This window comes from Astatotilapia calliptera, chromosome 1 (genome assembly GCF_900246225.1).
Source record: "Astatotilapia calliptera chromosome 1, fAstCal1.2, whole genome shotgun sequence".
NCBI classification, from domain to species: domain Eukaryota; kingdom Metazoa; phylum Chordata; class Actinopteri; order Cichliformes; family Cichlidae; genus Astatotilapia; species Astatotilapia calliptera.
Window position 1 is genome coordinate 23,587,021 of NC_039302.1, and position 23,104 is coordinate 23,610,124.

At 39.0% G+C, this 23,104-nt stretch overlaps 2 protein-coding genes and 1 long non-coding RNA gene across 5 annotated transcripts; all 3 read left to right on the forward strand.

Annotated features, from left to right (window-relative positions):
* Window positions 1-506: 506 nt before the first annotated feature.
* Window positions 507-6,673, forward strand: srgn (serglycin). Of its 2 annotated transcripts, none has more exons than XM_026170431.1 (4): window positions 507-698; window positions 2,277-2,418; window positions 5,603-5,838; window positions 5,950-6,673. In XM_026170431.1, exons 1-4 carry the CDS (start codon window positions 644-646, stop codon window positions 6,048-6,050), a joined length of 534 nt encoding a protein of 177 aa, XP_026026216.1. In that variant the 5' UTR covers window positions 507-643; the 3' UTR covers window positions 6,051-6,673. The 2 variants fall into 2 exon arrangements, with proteins under 2 accessions (XP_026026216.1, XP_026026226.1); XM_026170441.1 differs by having other exon boundaries at window positions 514-698; window positions 5,603-5,799.
* A 1,749-nt stretch (window positions 6,674-8,422) lies between these two features.
* Window positions 8,423-17,172, forward strand: vps26a (VPS26, retromer complex component A). The gene is made up of 9 exons (XM_026170455.1): window positions 8,423-8,655; window positions 9,690-9,839; window positions 10,503-10,578; window positions 10,866-11,022; window positions 11,669-11,833; window positions 11,948-12,054; window positions 12,282-12,383; window positions 12,572-12,681; window positions 14,904-17,172. The coding sequence occupies exons 1-9, from the start codon at window positions 8,653-8,655 to the stop codon at window positions 15,018-15,020; spliced, it is 987 nt and encodes a 328-aa protein (XP_026026240.1). The 5' UTR covers window positions 8,423-8,652; the 3' UTR covers window positions 15,021-17,172.
* A 274-nt stretch (window positions 17,173-17,446) lies between these two features.
* LOC113023959 (uncharacterized) lies at window positions 17,447-19,795 on the forward strand. Of its 2 annotated transcripts, none has more exons than XR_003272615.1 (3): window positions 17,447-18,403; window positions 19,186-19,278; window positions 19,510-19,795. It is a non-coding gene; the product is annotated as an uncharacterized LOC113023959 (long non-coding RNA). The 2 variants fall into 2 exon arrangements; XR_003272616.1 differs by having other exon boundaries at window positions 19,197-19,278.
* The last annotated feature ends 3,309 nt before the right edge of the window (window positions 19,796-23,104 follow it).

Sequence of the window (23,104 nt, forward strand, 5' to 3'; positions counted from 1 at the left end):
AATGATACCTCTGTCCCCCTTTCCATTTCTCCGCTTCTGCGAAATTAGGTGAAGCGAAGTAAGGTGGGTGAAATAAAAAGTGAGAAAGAAATCTCTCACACACTTACACAAACACACGCGCGCACATAGGGGCGCCAAGGTAGCGTAAAATTACTTTTTTGGGGGTGAACTGAACTGAGAGAAGTAAAAAGAACAGAGTCAACTGAAGTGAAGGGAGTTGATCTGAAAGAAGAAGATCCCTTTGATGCTATCGTGTCCTTATCTCTCCATGAAGTGGCTGGGCAGTCAATTAGGGTAAATTATCGCTTCCTTTCACATTATAAAAAATCGTACAGATCTGAATGTTTGCTGCTATCATTCGGCATTTCCTTCGTCCAAGTTTGCAGTTGCGCAAACTCAGACCTCATATCTGATGCTAATGCAAAAGTTTCCACTCAGGAAGATGTTTCAGCCACTTATTTTCTACACAAGAAGACTCAGGAAACCATGACGCACACGGAGGGCTGAGCCTCTTCAGGGGGAGTTTGGCTGTCTGAGGCAGTTTACAGTTATACTTCACAACGCAAAGAAGCTTGAGCTCAGAAAGGGACTGCCTTCAGGAGGACATTTTCCTGTTTTACTAAAGAGAGACAAATTGAGCAAGATGAAACTGATTCTTCTCCTCCTCATCTCCTGCCTCGCCTTACATAGCACAAAGGGTAAGTCGACAATTAAATCTACTTTGTGCCTCTTTTTTTTTTTTTTTTTTACCGGGATTGATGTCGCAGTATACTTTATCGGGTCAGGTTGTTGAGGAAACAACAAGTGGACATGTTTACCATCCTGACAGCTTAAGTGCTTTCCGGGAACATCCTCACATAGAAAGTCACTGGGAATCCCAGGGCCCTCGGGGGTTTCTGATTGACAAGCAAAAAAATAGGAACTGTTCCACTTCACTGGTATACAACTCTGCGTCAGCATACTGTGATTACCGTAAGTCTCTATGACTCATTTAATCAATCCAGGGTTCTCAGAGTCGATCAGCATCCCCTCAAGTTGAGCATTAGACTTCAAAACCCCTATAAAATCGAATGTATATATATAAAATAAAATACATGTACATAACATAGATGCTGCGTGCTTTACAGTAACATGCCATGATGTAATGGTAGGACTCCAGGTATCGGAAAAAAACAAAGGCGTTTCATTTTCCGAGTTAAGTTTCGACGATACTTCTTGAACACTTTTTAAATATAAATGTAGAGACGGAGAGAGAGAGTAGTGAAACGGAATGGACAAACCATTTTGCGTAAAATATATCCGATACTAAACAGCCACATTTTAACCCCCCTGAGGCCCCAATTAATCAGACACTATTAGATATTTTCCCGTGTACACGTGATTTTATTGTATTTATGATAGCAATAAGACTTTTATGTTTTTATCCACTGAGTTAAATACTTAAAAAGTTTGTAAGTAATTTTACAGTCATAGCAGATTTTCACGTGTTGGTCGTCTAAGAATTTTCTTTCTTTCTTTCTTTCTTTCTTTCTTTCTTTCTTTCTTTCTTTCTTTTGGCTGCATGATTATATAAAAAAAAAATACTAGACTTTATTTTATTGTGGGTGTTCAATACACCCAAAAGCACTATGGGCACATGACACCATCACTTATACTCATCATTTTATCATCAGTGGCTACTGAGTGTTCACATGTATATTTACTGTGACAGCCTTATGACAGGAAGCCTGTGGTGCAAAGAACCCAGCTGTCTAACTTCCACATCTTAATTGCCTGAATAACAGATATTGATAGATTATCTTTGCCAGTAGTATAGATGTAATAAATAATTATCAGTACAGCTTCAGCAGCACAGGCGCTTTTCTAATAAAAATTTACAAAAAGAGTTAGAGAGGGCAAACAAATCGTCAGACCAACCAAATACTTGTTACAATTTCTCAAATATTTAATATTAGTTGGAATGACTCAACTCTTAATGGTTTTAGCATCACACAACCTCCACGATCAATGTGCTGCAATGCGTGGAGAAAAAGTTGCAATACTCCTACTTCCTATTTTAACTAATTTCTTACGAAAATAAACAGCTCTGAATGCCTTTGAGAAAACCGTTACTTTATTCCATCACAGACTAATGTTGTAATCTTAAAAACGTCCAAACGTGGAGATCACGAACAGTAAATATATCCAGAAATGTTCCCCGAGTGTGTGAATAAAGGTAAAATGTACTATTAACAGGGCAAAATAATAAAATGTTATCTACACTTGTCTGTCTCTAGGAGCACCAAGGACTGCTGTGTATAAGTTTATGAGATGTAACCCTGATGGTGACCAGGCCAACTGTGTGACTCAACAAAGCCCAGAGATGGAGTGGAGTCCAGATCTGCCATCAAAACTGCCTGCTTCTGCTGCAGAGTATCTGTAAGTGTTCGTGTGTCGTAGTCTGTTCACATCTGGTATGTGAAGTTTTGTTTTTTTTTTATTTGTGAGCTGCTCAGAGGACAGAGGTGGCGGCGAGTTCACGTCAATGTTCAGTTGGGTCTGAAAAAAACAAGAGAGTGCTGTTTTTAGACAAAAGCTGACTTTAAATATGAAAAATGCTGATGCTGCACTGGCTTTGTCACCTTGGTGAGCAGTGCAGGCTCTCTCTGCATGCTTGCCTGTGTGTTTTCTTATCTTGTGCGTTTGAGAGTATATAAGTGTGAGGTAGGTGGCCAAGAAAAGCCAAAATAGAAGACAACGTGGAGGGATAAAGAAAGAGAGTAACCAGAGAAAGGGCAGGGAGGTTACAGCTGGACTAAAGAAAGAAAGAAAAACACAACAGTTGATGATCTTTTTCTTCACAAGACACAGAAATATTTAGAACTTAAATGAGCTGATGTCTGATAGTCTGAAATGAATGCAAGGAATGTTGGTTCTTTCTCTGCGCAGGAAATAATTTAGATGATTTTAACTTTACCCAAAGTATACATATCTTGAAAATGTGCATACCCTGGAGGTCAGAGTTGCCAAGTGCACAAAACATTAAGACACTTCCAAAAAAATTGTATTTTATGGTATAAAGAGATACATTTGAATAAAAATGCATTCTGCATTATATCAACATAGTAACTCACATATATTGGATCATAAAAGAGACTCCAAACATGAGGTAGACTTGAGCTCTGCTTACTGCAGACTTCAGCACAGAGGAAGTGAACTCATCGCTTGTTGCAACAGGCTATTAAGACAGATGCAGAGACACTGTCCGTAGGTTTCGGAGGAAAAATGGCTCATTTCATCATTTTTATGATGAATTTCATATTTCAGCAGGATTTTAGCCCACACTTTATAAAGTCTCTTTTATTACAAATGAAAATCGCTAATGTCCTCAGTGACTTGTTCCTCTGAGTGGTGGCATCAATGGTTTTAAATGTGTTGTATGATGATAGACTTAAAAATGTAAAATGGAAGAAAAGCATCAAAAATTGAAATTTAAGGTTGTCTGTGATTTACTTCTGTGTGGATTAGCTTCCCATTCAACTTTAAAAAGTAAATAAATAAGTTTCCATATTAACAGTTTCAGATATAATCGTATCAAATATTATTTGTTATGCTTTTAAAAAAAATACAAACATAAAAAGTCTCAGCTGTGCTCCTCTCACAAGGTCCACAATGGATTGTTATGTTAACACACGAAGATTTTGTTTCACGATCGTCACAATTTTATATTGAGCTAAATAGTTTAGTATCAAATTAATTTTTAAACATTTTAACAGTTCAGTTGCTACATTGTTGCTCTTTCTGTATAAATTATCCAGCAGGTACTATAATCTTTGCTGCTGCTTTGTTAAAACTATTCATTTTTACTGTGTAATATGTGTGTATACTGTGTATCCTAGGAGGACATATGCTTATGTATAAAGATTCTAAAACATACATTAAAAACCTACTTAATGAAATTTTACTAAACTTAGAAATTTATTAATGAGCTGGTAAAAAAGCAGCATGTATTTGAATTTCTGTTTAGCATAAAATGTGTCTGTGAAAAAACGGATATTTTAATATGTGTGACCTCTAAAAAAAAAAAAGTAAGAGTATCACAATCTTGGTCTTCGCCCTCAGTTTCCTCTTTTAAAGTTCCTCTTAATGTCAATCCTTTCAGTTAACAAAATTATATTCAAAAATAAAGGAAATCTTTCAAAAGTGAACATGCCAGATTACATTTTTCTCAGTAAGAGTCCTTCTATCGTGTTACTGAAACATCTGTGACAACACAAACCTTCAGATAACTTAATAAAAACTTGGATGAATTTCACATGTTCTGCGTTTTCACAGGTGTGTATAGAAAACATGCCATAAACTCATTACAGACACAAAGACAAGAGTTAGAGGGTAGCAGGTAAAAAGGTTCAGCTGTTAACATTGTGATGAAATGTAAAAAACCTCTAAATATGAACAGCGTCTGGCTTGTTTGAGTCTTTTCGCTGAAGCTTGCTTATAATCACCGGAGCTTCCGCAGCAGCCGTCCTTTTTACAGCACGCCTTGAACGGGAAGTCACAAGGAAGTGTACAGAGGAAGTGGGCTGTTGCTTCTGGTCTATTGTTTTGTGTTTTTGTATGTGTCAAGCTCTTTGGATAATCCTATCTGAGAAGCACAGGATTATATATGTATTACTTGTATCATTAGTTAATATGAAGTTATTTATTTCAACAACCTGGAAAAGAAAGCCCACTGACGAAGCAGTTCAAGTCAGATTCTCAAACTAAATTTCATTTGATAAAGATATATGCAAAGCAAATACGCAAGCAAGCTCAAGCTCGACAAGACTGTAGAAATGTTCTTAATGATGCAGTCACAATGAAATTCAAGTTGTTGGTAGGAGTGTAAAAGCAGAAGAGGACAGGAAATAACGCAATTGAAGTGGTGGAGACATAGATGGCAAGTTAACAACAGCAGCTCAAAGTTGTAAAGTCGATAGTTTTGTTATCAGACACTTTGCTGTCTTAGAGATCTCAAATGCTTTTCACGCTCTCTGCTGCCAAACAGCTTCCCTCGTTCTGTGCTGGTTGTAAGAAAAAAAAATAAAGACTAGAGTAAAATCCCAAACTTTCAGCCAGGAAAATGTGGATGTTTTAGTACAGTTCAATCCCTGTTCATGGAGTGGTTATCATGCACACAAATATTAAAGTCTCAAATCAGAGCAAAGTTTGGAGATGCAAAGACAGCCGCAAGAGCAAAAGAGAAGGCTTACCAAAAAGTAGAGAGACCTACTATTATATATGTTTTAGAGATGCTGGCACTAACACAAAACAGGAGGCACAGCTGAAGAGGTGAAGGTTTCCATTGGGCAGGATTAGAAAGGAGTACATCAGAGGGACAGCTCAGGGAGAGGAGCTGGGAGACAAAGTACAACTTTATTTGTATAGCACATTTAGAACCAGAGGTGGTCAAAGTGCTTCACAAAATCCAGCCTTCCTGCAAAGTAAATGCAGGAAGGCTGAGATGGTTTAGATGTGTGGAGGCAGATGATCTGTTGAGGCGACCCGTAAAAGGAGCAGCAGAAAGAGAAAGAAGAGACATTTATCAGCTAATCTCTCTATCTCACGTCTTATGTGTTTTCAGGGAGGCAGAGCCTGTGGAGGATGAAAATTCACCAATGGAGGAGGACGATGAGGAAGAGCAGGAATACGAGGAGGAGGCAGAGGAGGAGGAATCGAAACTGAGCGAGTCACCTGGAATATTCCTGGGCGAGGAAGGTTCTGGTGGTTACGAAGGCTCTGCAGCTGAAGGTCCATACATGGCGGACAAGAGCAACCTCGGTGAGACTGGTTCTGGCATGCTCTGGAAAGAAAGTGAAGGTATTTTTTGTAGGACAGGATTCGCATGGATTCAGTAGAATCCATGTGTTTTCTCTTTTGTTTGCTCCATGTAATTTGATCTTTCTCCTTGTTTATCTTTCTCCTCTGAAGATATGAGTGACCTGAGGAGGCTGTTCGCCAGCAGGCGTACCAGCGATGAGGTAAAACCCGATGAGCGTGATTACAAAGAAGACCACCTTCTGCAGCTGTAGACTGGACTGCCAACCACTCCGAAGCACATAAACAAGGCTGGCATCTAATTTGATTCCCTGTCTGGGCTTATAGTAAACTCCACCTGCTGGGAAAAAACAAATGCCATTTTTTGTACTCTCTGTGTTATTGTTATTAATTATTTTCAGAAAGGCCAAAACAACGACTGTAAACAATGTGAAAATAATTGTGCCAGTATTGTGCTTTCCTATGGAAAAAAGCTTTCAAATGCTTTTTTAAATATAAATAAAAATATTCTTTTAAATCATTGTAATACCAGTGCAATAAAAGCATGCCTTTGTCCATGCATTGCATTACTCCAGCCATTTTTTTTAGTTTTAAGGAACGTGTTCCTTAGAAACACTTATTTAAATTATTTGATCCCTTTATTCACAAATCCTGCAACATTTTATGCCTAACCTGAGAATATTGAAAAATATTCCGGCTCAAGATTTAAACGAGATCATCTTCAAGACACAAACCCCTCAGAAATGGGTTCAGAAAGTCCTAACCAGAGTTAGAACATATTCGAAATATGTACTATAAACACACATGCATTTTTAACAAACTCTGTAATTTCAATTTGAAAAAAACTTCTACCAATAAAGTGTTTATTTTATCCCTACTACTGTGTTATCTGTTCTCATAACTGCTTTCATATATGTCAAGTTCCTCAGTAATTTAAACTGAGGTACCTTCTATTATTCAAGCGTTTGATTTTTTTATACGGTACTTGCAAGCAACATCAGGAGCTATTTTCACTAGAAAAAAGTACATATTTGCCATCTATAATTAAAAATTAAGTTTACTATCTCAAAATTTCAGACTTGTGAGAAAATAATCAAAATGGAGAAATATCTTGAAATTCTAACTTTATTCCTTTTGAGAAAATGGCCTGAAATTTCTATTCACTTCTATTCTTTTTTTCAGTGGCAGAAACAAGCTTCTGTTGTAGGTTGTCTTCAGATTTTCCACTGTTAAATTTGTGGCCAATATTAGAACACTGTTGAAATTATTTATTCGCCCACCAAGTGGCACTGAACTTAATTTACAGCTGTAAAACGGCTTCCTCATATTTTCATTTGTTTCATATGAATTCATATGTTTTTAGTCTCAATGGGGAAATCAATTTCCTTGCCATGCTATGCTAGCTTTGTACTGTACTAAAATGCCACCTTTGCACTAAGCTGTTTATTTCTCCCTTCTGGATATGCCACGATAAATTCTAAGTGGTATTATTGGAAAGTACAAGCATTTCCTCAGCCATGAAGTGGCAGACCATGCCAAGTTATGAATGCTGAAGCTTATAGTGGATAAAAGTCACCAACACTTTGCTGACTTCATTACTGCAACGCTCCAAACCTCCTCTGGCGTTAAAATCAGCATAAAAACCACGCACCAAGAGCTTCACACTGTGGGTTTCCATGGCTTAGCAGCTCGTATTGGGATCGAGACATAGATTTCATCATCAGACAAAGGTCCGTGTGGACAGGTGGGTACCACGACATCTCTGGTTTTTTTTGAGATGTCATGGAGTTGTCCGACAAGAAATTGCATTCCATCTAAACATGATGAGTATAACGCGAATGAGTTGGTCATCCAGTCTCCAGTTCGCTGTGTCAGTGTCCACAACAGAGCTAACAAGCCAACGCTTTTGTCCATGTAGCGCAGGGGTGGGCAACTCCAGGCCTCGAGGGCCGGTGTCCCTGCACGTTTTAGATGTGTCCTTGAACCAACACAGCTGATTTAAATGGCTAAATTAGCTCCTCAACATGTCCGGAAGTTCTCCAGAGGCCTGGTAACGAACTAATCATGTGATTCAGGTGTATTGACCCAAGGTGAGATCTAAAACCTGCAGGACACTGGCCCTTGGGGCTTGGAATTGCCCCTGATGTAGCGCATTTAAATGTTGCCTTCCTGTAGACATGCTACTGGCTGTGTCAGTGCTTCTGCCATGTCCACGCCGTGTAGCCCGCTTGGTTTCTAAGGTTGCATTATCTTTTGGTTTGGTTTTGCCCTTACAAAACATGCCTCATATTTGCCAGCGAATCCACACCTCGCTTTACACCACTGATACTGACTTACACACGTCAGGGTTTTTTCCAATTAAGTATAGCTGAACTAGACGTTTTGCAAACACCTGGAACGACAAGAAGCTATAGTAAGTCAGGATAATCTTTAATTAATCAGGCAAACCTTTAAGAATAGTTTTTTATAATGGGGGTTGGGCAATAAAGCTAAATCTATAGAGGAAATTGAGGTAACAAAAAACAAACAAAAACTAGAATTATGCTGCCCCCTGGTGGTGAATGTTTTAGTTAAAATGTGCAGAAAGTAACTACAAAAACTACCTTTAAAGTCTGCACCAACAGCAAATACATGAACTCAACCAGCAGCCTTACCTATACAGGTTATGGCTTTTTTTTTCCTTTCTAATTGTTAGGTGGTACCGGTATTCGTGAGTGCCTTCAACCTCCAATCCTCTATATCCGTGGCCGCCCACATACACATGATTCGGGTCACATGACGGTTATCCCTAGTTCAGTGACAGACTGGCTACACGAAGCGAGGCTAGCTGTTAGCAAAACTGTCTAGACGGCCGAGATGGTAAGTGTAAAAACAAACATTGGCTGGTCAGGCTACAGTAAAATTGGAGGCGGTGTTTGGTGTTTCTTGTTCATGAAAATATAACATTAACACGAGTTTCCGTTTTTCTGAGGAAGCAATTAATTTTAATACTCAACCCTGTAAAGAAAGCTAGCTGGGCTGGTCGAATTAGCATCGCTAGGAGGCCGTCTTTCTCAATGATCGTGATGTTTTGGTTAGCTAATGGCCCAGCAGCATGATGCCAGCAGTTAAACGTGTTGATTGCTAAGGCAAGTATTTGAGTTCGGTCAAAAAGTCGGGTAGATGAGTGGTTCAAACAAATTTCACTGTTAGCAGACGTTGCTGATCGTTAGCTCAGTGAAGTTGTGCCGTCACATGCATGTTGAATTACTGCAATAACCGTAGAAATTAAGCCAATTCATTTTCTGATTAAGGGCAAAGGGTTGTTCGCTTATTGATTCGAGGGTCGGCTTTCAATAGTGATTGGGTAGCTGATAATTTGTTTTATTTGGGGGTAGGAGGTTCTATGAAGAGTTTACTTCAGTGTTGATTCTCATCTTATATAAATACTTGATGACTGAGCTCATTCTTGGTGATTTGCTGCTTCTGCATGTTGAAGCATTTGTTTGTGACTTTGTGCCAGCTCAGAGGAAAATAATGCGACTGTGCAGATAGTGACTGGTGAATTGGTTGTTATGGCAATAACAGATGCCGTAAATAAGTAGGAGGTGAGATAGTGGGTTTTAACATGTGATATTCATGTCAGAGCTTCCATCACAGATGAGGACACTAACCTGGCATCTCTCTCTATAACTGTCATTGTTATCACTGCAACATGTTGTTGGGGTTGTGTGTAAACAAAGTCATTTGTCTTTAGGGCAGATTCATGTTGATGGAAGCTACAGCACAGCTCAGGGCTTCTTATTACAGCTAGCTGCAATTTCTCTTTAGTTGTTTTAAAAGCAGCATATGTTTGATTACATAGCATGTTGATTGCTCTAAATTTCATCCTCTGAATGTTTTTGTGTTTCTAGAGTTTCCTGGGAGGATTGTTCGGGCCGGTTTGTGAGATAGATGTACTGCTGAATGATGCAGAGAACAGAAAGACGGCCGAGCTGAAAACAGAAGATGGGAAAGTGGAGAAACACTACCTGTTCTACGATGGAGAGTCGGTTTCTGGAAAGGTAAACTGTGTTTGCGTCATTTATCACATGTCACAATGTGGGTCCTGCACATGTGAAGCATAGCTTAAGTTTGTTCTCATTTTCTGTGCAGCAGATAGTTTCAGTCAGTCAGTGTATAATGGACTTCTCAGTCTATTTTGGGTTCATTGCTTTAAGTCCAGTGGGAAATTACGATTCTTTTGATGAGCGTGCAAGACTTGCTTTGGCTTCGGCTTTGCGTCTGCTGTTGCTGTGCATGAGCTCTATTGAGCAGTCTGATATGTGCCTTGTTCACTGTTGACTTCTTCTGTTATCCAGCACAACTCAAAATCAAGTAAAAGGTCAGTTAGTGTGGTAACAGCAGAAAGATATTCACCATTGATGTTGATTGTAATAAACAGTTTTCACCGTGATTACCTAACAGCTGTCAAGCAGAGAAATGTGAGGAGATTTATTTTTGGAGAAGAAATTATTACAGGTTTGTTGAAAGTCGGCAAGCAAATAGGAATATATGTTAGTTATAAAGAAATATGCACAATAATCATAAAAGAAAAGCCCTTTAAAGGAACATTATGCTGGTAGCATGTCAGAATATTATCTTTCTGTTCAGTCCACTTTTATTCATATAGCACCAGTTCACGCAAGCAAGAAGAAACTTGTTCTCAACAAATGTTTCCTCTTCAGGTGAATCTAAATGTGAAGCAGGGAGGAAAGCGGCTGGAGCACCAGGGGATCCGCATCGAGTTTGTTGGACAGATAGGTGAGCATGGTTGATGCTAATGTTAATGTGGCTTTATCACATGGCTGAAAGGTTTAACAGGGCATGTGGTTATCATGTGCAGGTCTGCCGTAGTGCCGCTAACCCCCGCCTCCAACTGTATTTGCTTTGGGACAAAGATAATGAGTGCAGTGTGTTGAAAGAGAATGAAATGCTCAAATAAAACTAATAAATACAGATTTGGGGTTTTTTTTGTTTTGTTTGTTTTTTAAGTGAATTCAAAGCAATCAGACCTTCAGCCAGTCTGAATCCTCTCTGCTATATTTCAGAGCTTTTCTCTGATAAGAGCAACACCCACGAGTTTGTGGACCTGGTCAAAGAGTTGGCTTTACCGGGAGAGCTCACCCAGAACAGAAGCTACGACTTTGAGTTCATGCAGGTGGAGAAGCCCTATGAGTCCTATACTGGAGCCAACGTTAGGCTAAGGTGACACAACCTATTATATAATGTTTATTTTCTGTCAGATTTCTCAATAGTCTTTACTACTGAGTAGGTGCAGGGCTTGTGAGCTCGCTGTGACACAGATTACCGCTTTTTGGATGTTTTTGTTTTTTCTTCATTTACAGTTAAGTCATCAAATGTCATCAATTCAAATTGTTTTATTTTCAGTTTGCCTGTCTCTCCTCTCCTCCACTCCACACTGTACTCTCCACATGCAAGTGTGACTCAGATACTATTTAATTAAAAGACACACACACACATCGTGCAGGAGAGAGAAACTAATGACCCTGTATAAGATTTAATTAAAAATTAAGCAGACAGAAACAACCTTTGAGATAGAGTATGAACATGACACACATAAGTGTTCATGAACACTTATGTTAAAATGTTCAGGCCAAGTTTGTTTGAGGTGAAACTTTCATGGACAATTGTTAACAGGATATAAAACATACTAAGTGATGCCTCAGCTGGCCATCACTCTTGTGCACCAATGGTATCCATCAAGCTTTTTTTTGTTCAGCTACTTCTTTTTTTTTTTTTAATGCATTTTATTTCTAATAGAGAAAAAAAAAATCTGTATGATTTCAGTCTGACTTTTATAGCTTGGTGTGTTGTCGTGTTCGACTTGCAGATACTTCCTCAGGGTGACAATAGTTCGGCGCCTGTCTGACTTGGTGAAGGAATACGAGTTAATTGTCCATCAGTTAGCCACCTACCCTGACGTCAACAATTCGATCAAAATGGAGGTCGGCATAGAAGACTGTCTTCACATCGAGTTTGAATACAATAAATCCAAGTAAGAGCAATGTGACTTTAACTTATCAAATGAACAAGTTAATGCTCTGTCACTGCAGAAAATCCCAAATCTAAATAAGAGCTGTCTTTACTTGCATTTATGCCTTTCTTATAGGTACCACCTCAAGGATGTGATTGTTGGGAAGATTTATTTCCTGCTGGTCAGAATCAAGATCCAACACATGGAGCTGCAGCTCATTAAGAAGGAGATAACAGGCATAGGTGAGAATCCAGGGCAGCCACATATAAAAATAAAGTAACCTAGATAGAGCATATAAATGACAAGTCATTGTGGACTTGGATTAACTCTGTAGTTCATCTCCTCTCAGCTTTTAAACCTGGTTTCTTTTCTTCTCTGTAAACCAACTGTGTCCCACTAAGAGTACTGGAAACTTTGCTCCACTTTAATATTTTGTCTCCGGTAGTAAAGTCCTTGTCCTCCTTTTCAGGTCCCAGTACTACCACAGAGACAGAGACGGTTGCTAAGTACGAGATCATGGATGGAGCCCCAGTTAAAGGAGAATCAATTCCCATCAGACTGTTCTTGGCTGGTAAGAGCTCATCTCCTCTTTGGCAGCTATTATGTTGAGTGCTGATCCAGACTCCTATCATCAGGATATCGCTTTTCCTGTTAACTTCCCTCGTCATGAAACAGTCAAACAGGCCAGTTTTTGTTTGCTTTTTATTTTCTTTTGTTTTTTGTTAGTGACATCTAATCGTCTCTCATGTTTCCTTACAGGATATGACTTGACACCCACCATGAGGGATGTCAACAAGAAGTTCTCTGTACGCTACTTCCTTAATCTGGTGCTGGTGGACGAAGAGGACAGGAGATACTTTAAACAACAGGTAAGTCACCACCACTCCAAATAAACGGGCTCTGTTATATATGTGTGATTGTGAAATTATATTGTGTATATTTATTTATTTCTGGAGAGAGGTGCAGGGTTTTTGATTTTTGTTATTAGAATCTGTAGTTCCATCAGGAAACTGAGGGGATCCGGTACCAAAATAATGATGCACTTGATTCCTAATGCTGTAACGCTAATTGCTAAATGAGTGGTAACCTTAGACAGCACAGCAGGGCTGTGGATGTGCAGTGCACAAAGGAAAACAGAAGTGGGCCAGAGAACAACACCAGGAACTTTTAAATCCTGCTTTGATCACAAAAAGTGATTAATGTATTTACAGCCACTGGCCACTTTATTAGGTGCACCTTGCTAGCACTATTTTTGGTGAGCTTCTCTGAATTGTAGCTGCAGTTTCCTATTCTTAGCTGACAGGAGTGGCATCCAATGCGATCTTTCTGCTGTAACCCATCTGCTTCAAGATCCGATGTGTTGTGGGTTCACGGATGTCCCTCTGCATACATTGGTTGTGACAAGTGGTTATTTAAGTTACTGCTGCCTTTTGATCCTTTCAAAGCAGTCAGTCTGTTCTCCTCTGACCTCTGACTTCAACGAGCCATTTCCAGACCAGCTGTTGCTCGCTGGATATTTTCTCTTTTTTGGGGCCAGCTGTAGAGATGACTGTGGAGCTAAATCAGGGTCAAAGGTTTCATTCATTTGAAAAAGTGATTAGAAACTGAAATTATTTTCATATTTGAAACAAAAACAAAATGTGTTTGCAAAACCTAAATTACTTTATTTTTAATAAATTATTTGTTTTCATGCAGCTTCAAAGTAATTTTTTTTTTTTTGTTTCAAACCCTTTTGTTACGGGAATACTGTTATCTGATTGGCTGGTAGGTCGCTGAGCTAAAAGAGCTATGAATGCCATAAAGAAATCTAAGACTCGCCTGTTCATTTCTGTATATTATTTATTTCTGTCCATCACAAGATGATCAAAGACCGTGTTTCTTACCTGTTGGGTGGTACCGGCGGCATCCTGTGAACGAGCAGTGGCCATGTTCAATCAAAATACCGCTTTTTAATTTGTAACAAACGTGACACAGTAGGTGTCACTCATTAGTCTATGCCCCGCCCTTCCCCTTTGATACACGCTCACAACACATTTTTTGCAACATTTCTGTTTTTGTTGTGTTTTTTTTTTTTTTAACACATTTTTTATGTTTTTAAATATCAAAACTTAGAATTTTAGTTTCAAATAACTTTTTGACCCTGATTTCGTTCCATATGTGGGAGAATCACAGTAGATCAGCAGTTTTTGAAATGCTCAGACACTCTGGCACCAACAGCCATAACACGTTCAAAGTCTTTTTAATTCGACCTATTTCCCCATTCTGATGCTCAGTTTGAACTTCAGCTGGACATCTTAACCATGTTTACATGCTTCCATGTGATTGGCTGAATAGATACTTGTACTATACAGTTTAATAGGCATATCCAATGAATTGGCCAGTGGATACAACATATACCAGCACTGAATCACAGTTGATTTCATTCACGTACACGTCCATAATTTAGCCCACCTTAGTTGGTATATTAACTTCACATTTGTAAAAAAAATTTCCTGTTGCATAAAAAGATGAACTGAATTTCAATTGTGCTTGATTACATCTAGATTTCACACACACACACACACACACAGCAATACTGTGTGTGTGTGTGTGTGTGTGTGTGTGTGTGGTAGCAGAAGAAAATAACAAAAAATTCCTTAAAAAAAACAAAAGGCCACACTGACGATGCTCTGAACTTGGCATGAACTGATGTAATGACTTCCAGCAGCATTACTCACGCAAGTGGAAGCAGGTTTATCAGACAAGGCAAAATATGATTCCTGCACAAATTAATACTGGGGGGGGGGGCAAGGGATAAAGGACGTATAGTGTCTTAGGCACATTTATTAATTATCTCTTTGATGGATCATTTTGACATAATTAAAATTACATTATGTTGAATTGGCTGCAGCCGTTATAATCTCAGCAACTGCTGTTTTTAGTTTAATGTAATTTAATTGTGGTGTGTGGCTCTGTGCCGATGTGCAATATGCAGCCCCACCCTGACCTCCAGCTTGCTTAACTTTTCCATATGATAAGTACATGAATAGTTCTACATTTAAAAACATGCATTACCGTATTTTTATTTTTGCTGCTCTGTGTCTGTGTTTAGGAGATTGTTTTGTGGAGAAAAGCTCCAGAGAAGCTGAGGAAAAGAAACTTCCACCAGCGCTACGAGTCTCCCGAGCCCCGAACCCAGCCGGTAACTGCAGAGCAGCCAGAGATGTGAGGGCCGGGCTAAGAACTGATAATACATGCAGACGCACCACAGCTCGTCACTGCTGAACAGCCAGAGATGTGAGGCCTGCCCCCACTCTCTTCCTGGACTGAGAAATGTCTGTATTCATAAATACACGTAACACACCTTCAGGCATCCCCCTTCCCCGCCCCCCGCACCACTTCACAGCTTCAGGTGTGAGCTGCCCATCATCACTCTCTTTCGCGCCCCGCCCCAGGACGTAGACACACTCGCATACAGATGCACACAGTCAGAGTCTGCTGAATGCTACATGTCAAGGCAAGCGCGCAAAACAAACCAACCCAAGTAACGAACAATGAGACAGCCTTTTTATCATCCTGACGTCTCGGACTGCAAACACACTCAAGCACACACAACTGAAGCCATACAGTCGGGTTTCATGCGGAATAAAACAGGAGCAAAGACGGAAAAGAAGAGAGCGCTACAGACCAACGCACCATTTTATCTTGTTATTCTGCAGCAGGAGCTTCTTTTTGTTTGCTTTCTGAACAGCACTGCTCTTGGACTTCCTCTTGCATCTCGCCCAGATACTCTACAAAGTGTCACTTTCTAGAGTCTCGATGGACCCAGTAAGTGAAGGTATTCATGATGTGGGGTGGGATCAGCCCGAACAAAGAATGTGAGTCAGCACCCAAGTTCTGCATTTATTCATATCAGGTGTTATTCATCCATGGAGCTGGGAAAAGAAGGAACTTCTCAGTTAAATATTTTCGTTACTGTAACTGCTTCCAGCCCAACAGAAAGGTTACCCCTTGTTTGATGTTTTACACATTTCTAGCTCCAGTCCAAAACACATTTCAATAAGGAAAACGTCATTCACCGTGGACATCAGGTTCATAAAATCATCATTTTGAACCTCAACTAGCAGTTATTTATTTCTAAGACTACAAAGTGCCAGATGGTCAATATACAATCATACAATGGAGAAAAATGCAACAAATCCTCACACTGGAGAAGGAGAATTGATTATGTTTGATTTTTGATTCTCTGATTGATTAATGAACTAATGCCACAAGCATCATCAATACATCATTTCACACATTTCAGGTGTAACATATGCAGATCAATGAAGATGTCAGTTTTCAACAACTTGCATCAGGAATTCCTCCACAAATATCTGAAGGTGTAGTTTCTCTGTTCATGTCTTTGGCTGCTACGACACCCGTTCAGTTTGAATTTTTACTGCACTTTCTATCACTAACCTGTAATCTTAGATAACTCAAAGTTTGCTTCACCCATGTTCCAAATAAGAAAAGCTTTGTCTTTTCTCTTTAGTACTTTAGCACTATAAGGAAATTCCTCTGACCTCCTTTATTAGAGGAAAAAAGCTCAAAAGTCAGACTTGTTAAATTTAAAGAAGATATGTCTATTTGAAATTTGGGTGAATTGAACTTTTAAGCAAGGATTGAAAAAAAAAATGACTGAAAAAAACCTCATTTCTGTTACATCAAAAGACACTTTTTGTGTTTACAACTTGATTCATTAGAAACAAAGTGGTTAATGATGATCAGCAGCCTGTAGACTCGCTGTTCTTCTTTTTTTCATGCTGTTTTATTGAACCTGTTGGTTTAGTGTGCTTGAAATACTAATGTGATGAATGGCTCGCGTCAGCTGTTGTAAGCACTGGAAGAGTTGCAGTATGGTTATACTGTCAAATCCAACAATGTTCCACTGTGATGCTCAGACCTGTAGTCTAGGTCCTGCTTTAAAGACACTGTTCAGTCCCATGTGTTGGGTGATTTTTGCCCTTCAGCTTTGATCCATTTGCACTTTTCCCCTGTCATGCTTACCTTTGTACTAAAGAGGCATGGACGCTGAAAGCAAACATCACTCAAGGACAACTTCACCTCAGAGATATCCTGAGTCTGTAACACAAACTATACACACATTTATACTTCACTACATTTTTTTGTTTGTTTGCTTTGTTTGACTTTATATGTAAAATACTTGTAGCTTTAGTTCCCCATTTTTCATATATGGATCATGAAGCTGTGCTGCTTTTCACCTCAGAAAAGTCTGAATGCTGATCTGCACTCCAGCTCTTCGTTGTCCAGCCTTGGAGTCTGGTTCTCTCTTGTCTGAAAACTGTAATTTATTTGCAAAAAACGCTCTCTTCACTTCTTTTTGCTTGGCAGAAATATTTTGTCTTTCTGAATACTGTATAAATAGGGTTTCAATGGTTTTCTTTAAAGACTGTCCAAGGTCACGAGGAGAAACACTTAAAAGCCAAAACTCTCGGCCCCCGTCTTATCTACTGCATGTTTATCTTTACACAATGTCTGATCATGCCATTGTGTGTGTGTGTGTGTGTGTGTGTGCGCGCGCGCGTGCGTGTATGATAATGTGTGTATATGTGTGTGTGTGTGTGTGTGTGTGTGTGTGTGTGTGTGTGTGTGTGTGTGTGTGTATATATATATACATATATAAATATATACACTAAACACAGATATCTAGCTAAAAATGAATCATAAATAAAGTTGATTTATACTGAACTTTTTTTTTTTTTATTTTTTTAGGATGACAGAAAGTGCATTTAGACCAATGAATTCCAACCAAGGGTACAAATATACCAGGGGGTAATTTACAGGATCAATCAGTAGCTTTTACGCTGATCAGAATACTAGGTTACTGTCAGTGTAATTGCTCAGCAGTAGTCCCGGCACAGTTAAAACCGCTAAAAGTAATTCTGTTAAATACTATTAAACAAGTAATGGATTCAATTTTAAATTACTTTAACCCAGTGCATTTCTGCAGAGAGATGATGAAAGAGTACCTGAGTTCATCTGACAGGCCTGTGGGGCCACATCTGTTTGGAAAAAAGGATAGGATGGTTGAGAACATAAGGAAATAAAGCTTCGAAAAATCAAAGTCATGCTGTGGGCTGTCTTTGTGATCAATTTAGTGTAATAATTAATTCTTCAATTCTATCTGCAGGTAGGTTGATAATGGCTAAAAGTATACTTGATTCCCCAAATACCATAAAACAAAATGAATATTCTTTTAGGCTTCTGTCTTTGGATAAGTTGATGCATAAAACTTGTTGGAAAAACATTTTTCTTAATAAATTTAACTCTATGGATATGGAAGGAACCCAGAGGAAGAGATGTTATTTACTCGCTTGAGAATAGGACATACAGGTTTAAACTGCACTGCACTGAAGAGGGAAACACCCAGCAGGTCCACCATCCACTCATGTAGGTGGCGGTAATGCACTTGTAAGTGTGGTTTGCCAACCAGCATTGACCTCCAACGAAGAAGAAGCTAGAGCAGGGGCAGTTCAAACTGAGGTGAGGTGGTCTGCAGTAAACCGGACTAACCGACAGAAGGTCCTGAGGCGTCGTTGCACTTTTTGGGTGAATTAAATGTGTTTCTACGCTAATCAGTAACAAACGCCTTTAGCTAGCTAAGAAGAGCAGTTGGGAGAAAGCTGTTGTTCGGTAGTTAATCTGTGCACATGAATGAATTTACCCTGAATACAGAAATCACTCTCTTGTGCTTTGATGCTAATTAAAGTATCTGCTGTAGTCCAGACATTAGCTCTATTGCTTTGACTGTACGGAGCTGAAGGATGATCAAACCGGCTGCAGGTAGTTTAAGATGAGGCGTTTAGAGGCTAAAAACATATCTGTATTGGTATCAGCAATACTGACCCTGTATTACTTGGTATCAGATCAATACCAAAATTTCCAATCCTGCACACCACTACTCAGTCACAAACCAGTGTTTCCCTTAGTTCTGCAGACTCCCTGCAGAAGTCTAAATCATGCATTACTGTGACATGAGTGAGCTGGACTCTTCTACAGCTTCCTCTCTCCAAACAGTAACACTAGAACACAACAAACGTGTCATGCACTTCTACAACCTCACATGAACAGATTAAACGCTGTAATCACCAAAGATGAAATATTGAGGGGATTGAAAATATTCTCACGGTATTAATTCATTCACAAACTGCCTGTAATATCAGCTCGAGTCTCTAGCTAATATCTCAGTTTGTTGCTAACACAGTTACATGTGCCGTACTCTGTGCAGCTTACATCCTTTGAGAGAAATAATATGAATCGTTAATATATATTGTTCAATGCTAAAGCAACAGCTCAAACGTGGTCATAAAACCGCCATATGTTTCTTTGAGTTTTCCTGCAGATGACCCTGATGCAGCAACACAACTAAACCAGGATTGGAAACCTGTCCCATCAGCTCATCTTTGTAAATCAACAACTCGAAGGTGAAATATTATACTTGATAATCTGTTTATATTTATAGAGCTTTGTCTTTTTTTTTTTTTTAACAAACAGTCCACCTGTTAGCTGTCAGCAAAACTGTAGACTGAAAAAAATGTAAGCTCAGAACTTATGAACCTGAAGTGTGTGAGGACTGAGAAGGATCAAACTTCATTTCAGCTTTGAGGAATAAACTTCACATTTGATTGATGATTCTTTTCTGTTTGTGATTACAGGAGCTGCCCTCAAATTCAGACTTCAGCACGATCCAGTGACAGCAGACAAATCTTCCCACATTTTAACCGTTAATGCTGAATACACTCATTTAATATTGTAGTGAATTTACTGTAAATCCAAAATTAACTGATAAAAAAGGTCAAAAGCTGTTTCAATGAGAAAGTTAAAGACAAAAACAAAGGAATGATATAATAATGTAACTGGTATCATGATGCACTCTATTGCCAAACGTATTCACTCATCCAAATCATTGAATTTGTGTGTTCCAATCACTTCCGTGGCCACAGGAAGTGATTGAAAAAAAAAAGAATCAAGCATCTAGGCCTGCAGACTGCTTCTACAAACATTTGTAAGAAATGGGTCGCTCTCAGGAGCTCAGTGAATTCCAGCGTGGTACTGTGATAGGATGCCATCTGTCGAGCAGGTCTAGTCGTGAAATTTCCTCACTACTAAATATTCCACAGTCAACTGTTAGTAGTATTATAACAAAGTGGAAGCGATTGGGAACAACAGCAACTCAGCCACGAAGTGGGAGGCCACGTAAAATTACAAAACGGGGGAAGTGGATGCTGAAGCACATACTGCGCAGAGGTAGCCAACTTTCTGCAGAGTCAATTGCTACAGACCTCCAAACCTCATGTGGCCTTCAGATCAGCTCAAGAACAGTGCGAAGAGAGCTTCATGAAATGGGTTTCTATGGCTGTGCAGCTGCACCCAAGCCTTACATCACCAACCGTAATGCAAAGCACCGGATGCGGTGGTGTAAAGCACACCGCCACTGGACTCTAGAGCAGTGGAAACGTGTTCTCTGGAGTGGTGAATCATGCTTCTCTGTCTGGCAATGCGATGGACAAGTCTGGGTTTGGCGGTTGCCAGGAGAACAGTACTTGTCTGACTGTATTGTACCCAGTGTGAAGTATGGTGGAGGAGGAGTTATGGTGTGGGGTTGTTTTTCAGGAGTTGGGCTTGGCCCCTTACTTCCAGTGAACGAAACTCTTAATTCTTCAGCGTACCAAAACATTTTGGACAATTTTATGCTCCCAACTTTGTGGGAACAGTTTGGGGATAGCCCATTCCTGCTCCAACATGACTGCACCCCAGTGCACAAATCAAGGTCCATAAAGACGTGGATGAATGAGTTTGGTGTAGATGAACTTGACTGGCCTGCACAGAGCCCTGACCTCAACCCAATAGAATACCTCTGGGATGAGTTAGAGCGGAGACTGCGAGCCAGACCTTCTCGTCCGACATCAGTGTCTGACCTCACAAATGCACTTCTGGAAGAATGGTCAGAAATTCCTATAAACACACTCCTGAACCTTGCAGAAAGCCTTCCCAGAAGAATTGAAGCTGTTATAGCTGCAAAGGGTGGGCCTACTTCATATTAAACCCAATGGATTAAGAATGGGATGGGACTCAAGTTCATATGTGTGTGAAGGCAAATAGCTTTGGCAGTAATAGTGTATATATCCTTATCTTTGACCATTTACACGCTGCTCTTTACATTCAGGAGCATAAACAGTAACTGAATTTGGTGTATAAGATAGCTGTTGATCACAGACGGCTTCTGCTTTTAACACTGACATGTAGTCCCCTTCATGAAAGTGAAATGATATCTTTCTCTGACAACATTAAATAAAATCTGATAGACGGTCAAAGGTCTTCACTTGTATGTTGAACTAAAAACTTTAATGTAGAACAGTGTTTTGTAATATTTTGTTTTATTTGGCATAAGGTAATCAAGAGACAGTAATATACATTTTAATAATATAAGTTTCTACAGGACTGAATATAGCATCATTATGTAGAAGTCCAGAGCTTCTGTGCTTTATCTGGGAATCATGTGAAGTGTTTGTGACATCAGGGAGGGGCAGCCAACTGCTGCAACCAGTTGGGGGTCATGGGGAAAGTGAGAGGACAGAAGAAACACTGTGGAAGAGCATCAGAGATTAATAATAACCAATGATTTAATGCAGAGTGGTATATAAGCCCATCATGATTGAAATAGCTGAGTGAAGAAGAAAGACTCAATGCAAGCCCCAAGCAGCCTAAGCCTAATGTGGTGTAACTAAGGGAGGATTCAGAGTCACCTGATCCAGTCCTGACTATATACTTTGTGAAAACAGGCAGATCTAGAGAAGTTTTTCAAGGGTGGCATGGAAATCAAATGGGGTAACAAAATCAAAGCCTTTTTTAAACACATATGTAGGTGTTACATATGGTTATAAAGAGTAAAATGCAGTAAGTATACCCATGTTTCATATAAATATAGTCTATAACTTCTTTATTAATTCATGTAGCCCACATAATGAAACATTTCAGTTACATTAAACATGTGAATTTTAATATTATGTAATGTATAGCTTGTATAATGAATAAATATGTACCCAATAAGTAGAACATTTAAAAGGTGTTAACACAGTTTTTCATGATTTGTTGGGTCAATATTCTGAGGTCCAAAATATAATTGGCCATTTTTGGCTGCTTTTGATTGTTTGTTTTGTTTTTGGTTGTTGTTGTTGTTGTTGTTTTTACCTTGTCTTTCTTGGTATCATTCTTTTCAGCACAACCTCACACGTCCAAATTTACAGTTATTTTTTCATTAACATACTGTATTAAAACAACTGGTCTGAAATCACACAAACACATAAAACCCTAGTAGTAGTTATATTTTCTCTTTACTATAAAAACCACAGACATGTTTAGTAAATTATTTTCATAACTTGAAATGCAAATATAAATTGTACATTTTTAAAACTAGTTAAAAGTAAAAAAAAAAACAAAATACTACTTAATGAGAGAACAATCAGGTGTCACAATAAGACGCCCCACAAATTATTTGTGCCAGTAAAAAAATAAAATTGTCAACCACAAGACAGAGAAGAACATCACAGGGAGAAACCCTGCAGGCCTGACAGCAGGAGGTGTATCGCTCATTCTGTTTTCCACCTGGAGACAGTGTTCACGTTGCATTCTGCCTATGTGACATTCATTAGTGCCCTCACTGACACACAAAACAAAACAACGACTACACAACACATTAACTACACAAAAATGACTCCACGATTCCTCACAATGTTACCGTAGATCAAGACAATGCCATTCAGCGTAAGGATCTGGTTAGATGCTAAGACAACTGGGTCAAGTGAGGACTTTTCAACTAATGGTTTAATAACTGCCACCTTAAAGGCCTGTGGTAAAGGCTGAACATAATGATACATCTGTGAGATGATTATGAATATTTTTTTCCTCTAATGGTTAAATTTTGTTTGTGAAGAAACTTGTGAAGTCAATACTAGTTAGGGTTAAAGGAAAGCTTGTTTCAACAGAGCTCTGTGACTGTGTTGGCACACTGTATTGAAGAAAGTAACAGTAGAGAAATTATATTGTTACATTTGGTTACAGCAAAAAGACATCTACTATAATAAAATGTCTTCCCCATTGCTGTGTAATCCATTAATGCAAATTTAAACGATATTAAGAAATTATCAGACAAAATTGGGTTTTCAAGGAATTCTATTAAATATTCAGTTTCTATGGCACATGTCAGAACAAGCTCCAGACTCCAATGGGTGGGCTCTTTTAAATTTTGCG

Coding starts and splice junctions, on each gene's coding strand:
- srgn (XM_026170431.1), top strand. CDS start 644: ATGAAACTGATTCTTCTCCTCCTCATCTCCTGCCTCGCCTTACATAGC. Junction 699..2,276: donor CGCCTTACATAGCACAAAGG/GTAAGTCGACAA, acceptor GTCTGTCTCTAG/GAGCACCAAGGACTGCTGTG. Junction 5,839..5,949: donor GCTCTGGAAAGAAAGTGAAG/GTATTTTTTGTA, acceptor TCTCCTCTGAAG/ATATGAGTGACCTGAGGAGG.
- vps26a (XM_026170455.1), top strand. Junction 9,840..10,502: donor GAGAGTCGGTTTCTGGAAAG/GTAAACTGTGTT, acceptor TTTCCTCTTCAG/GTGAATCTAAATGTGAAGCA. Junction 12,682..14,903: donor GGAGATACTTTAAACAACAG/GTAAGTCACCAC, acceptor GTCTGTGTTTAG/GAGATTGTTTTGTGGAGAAA.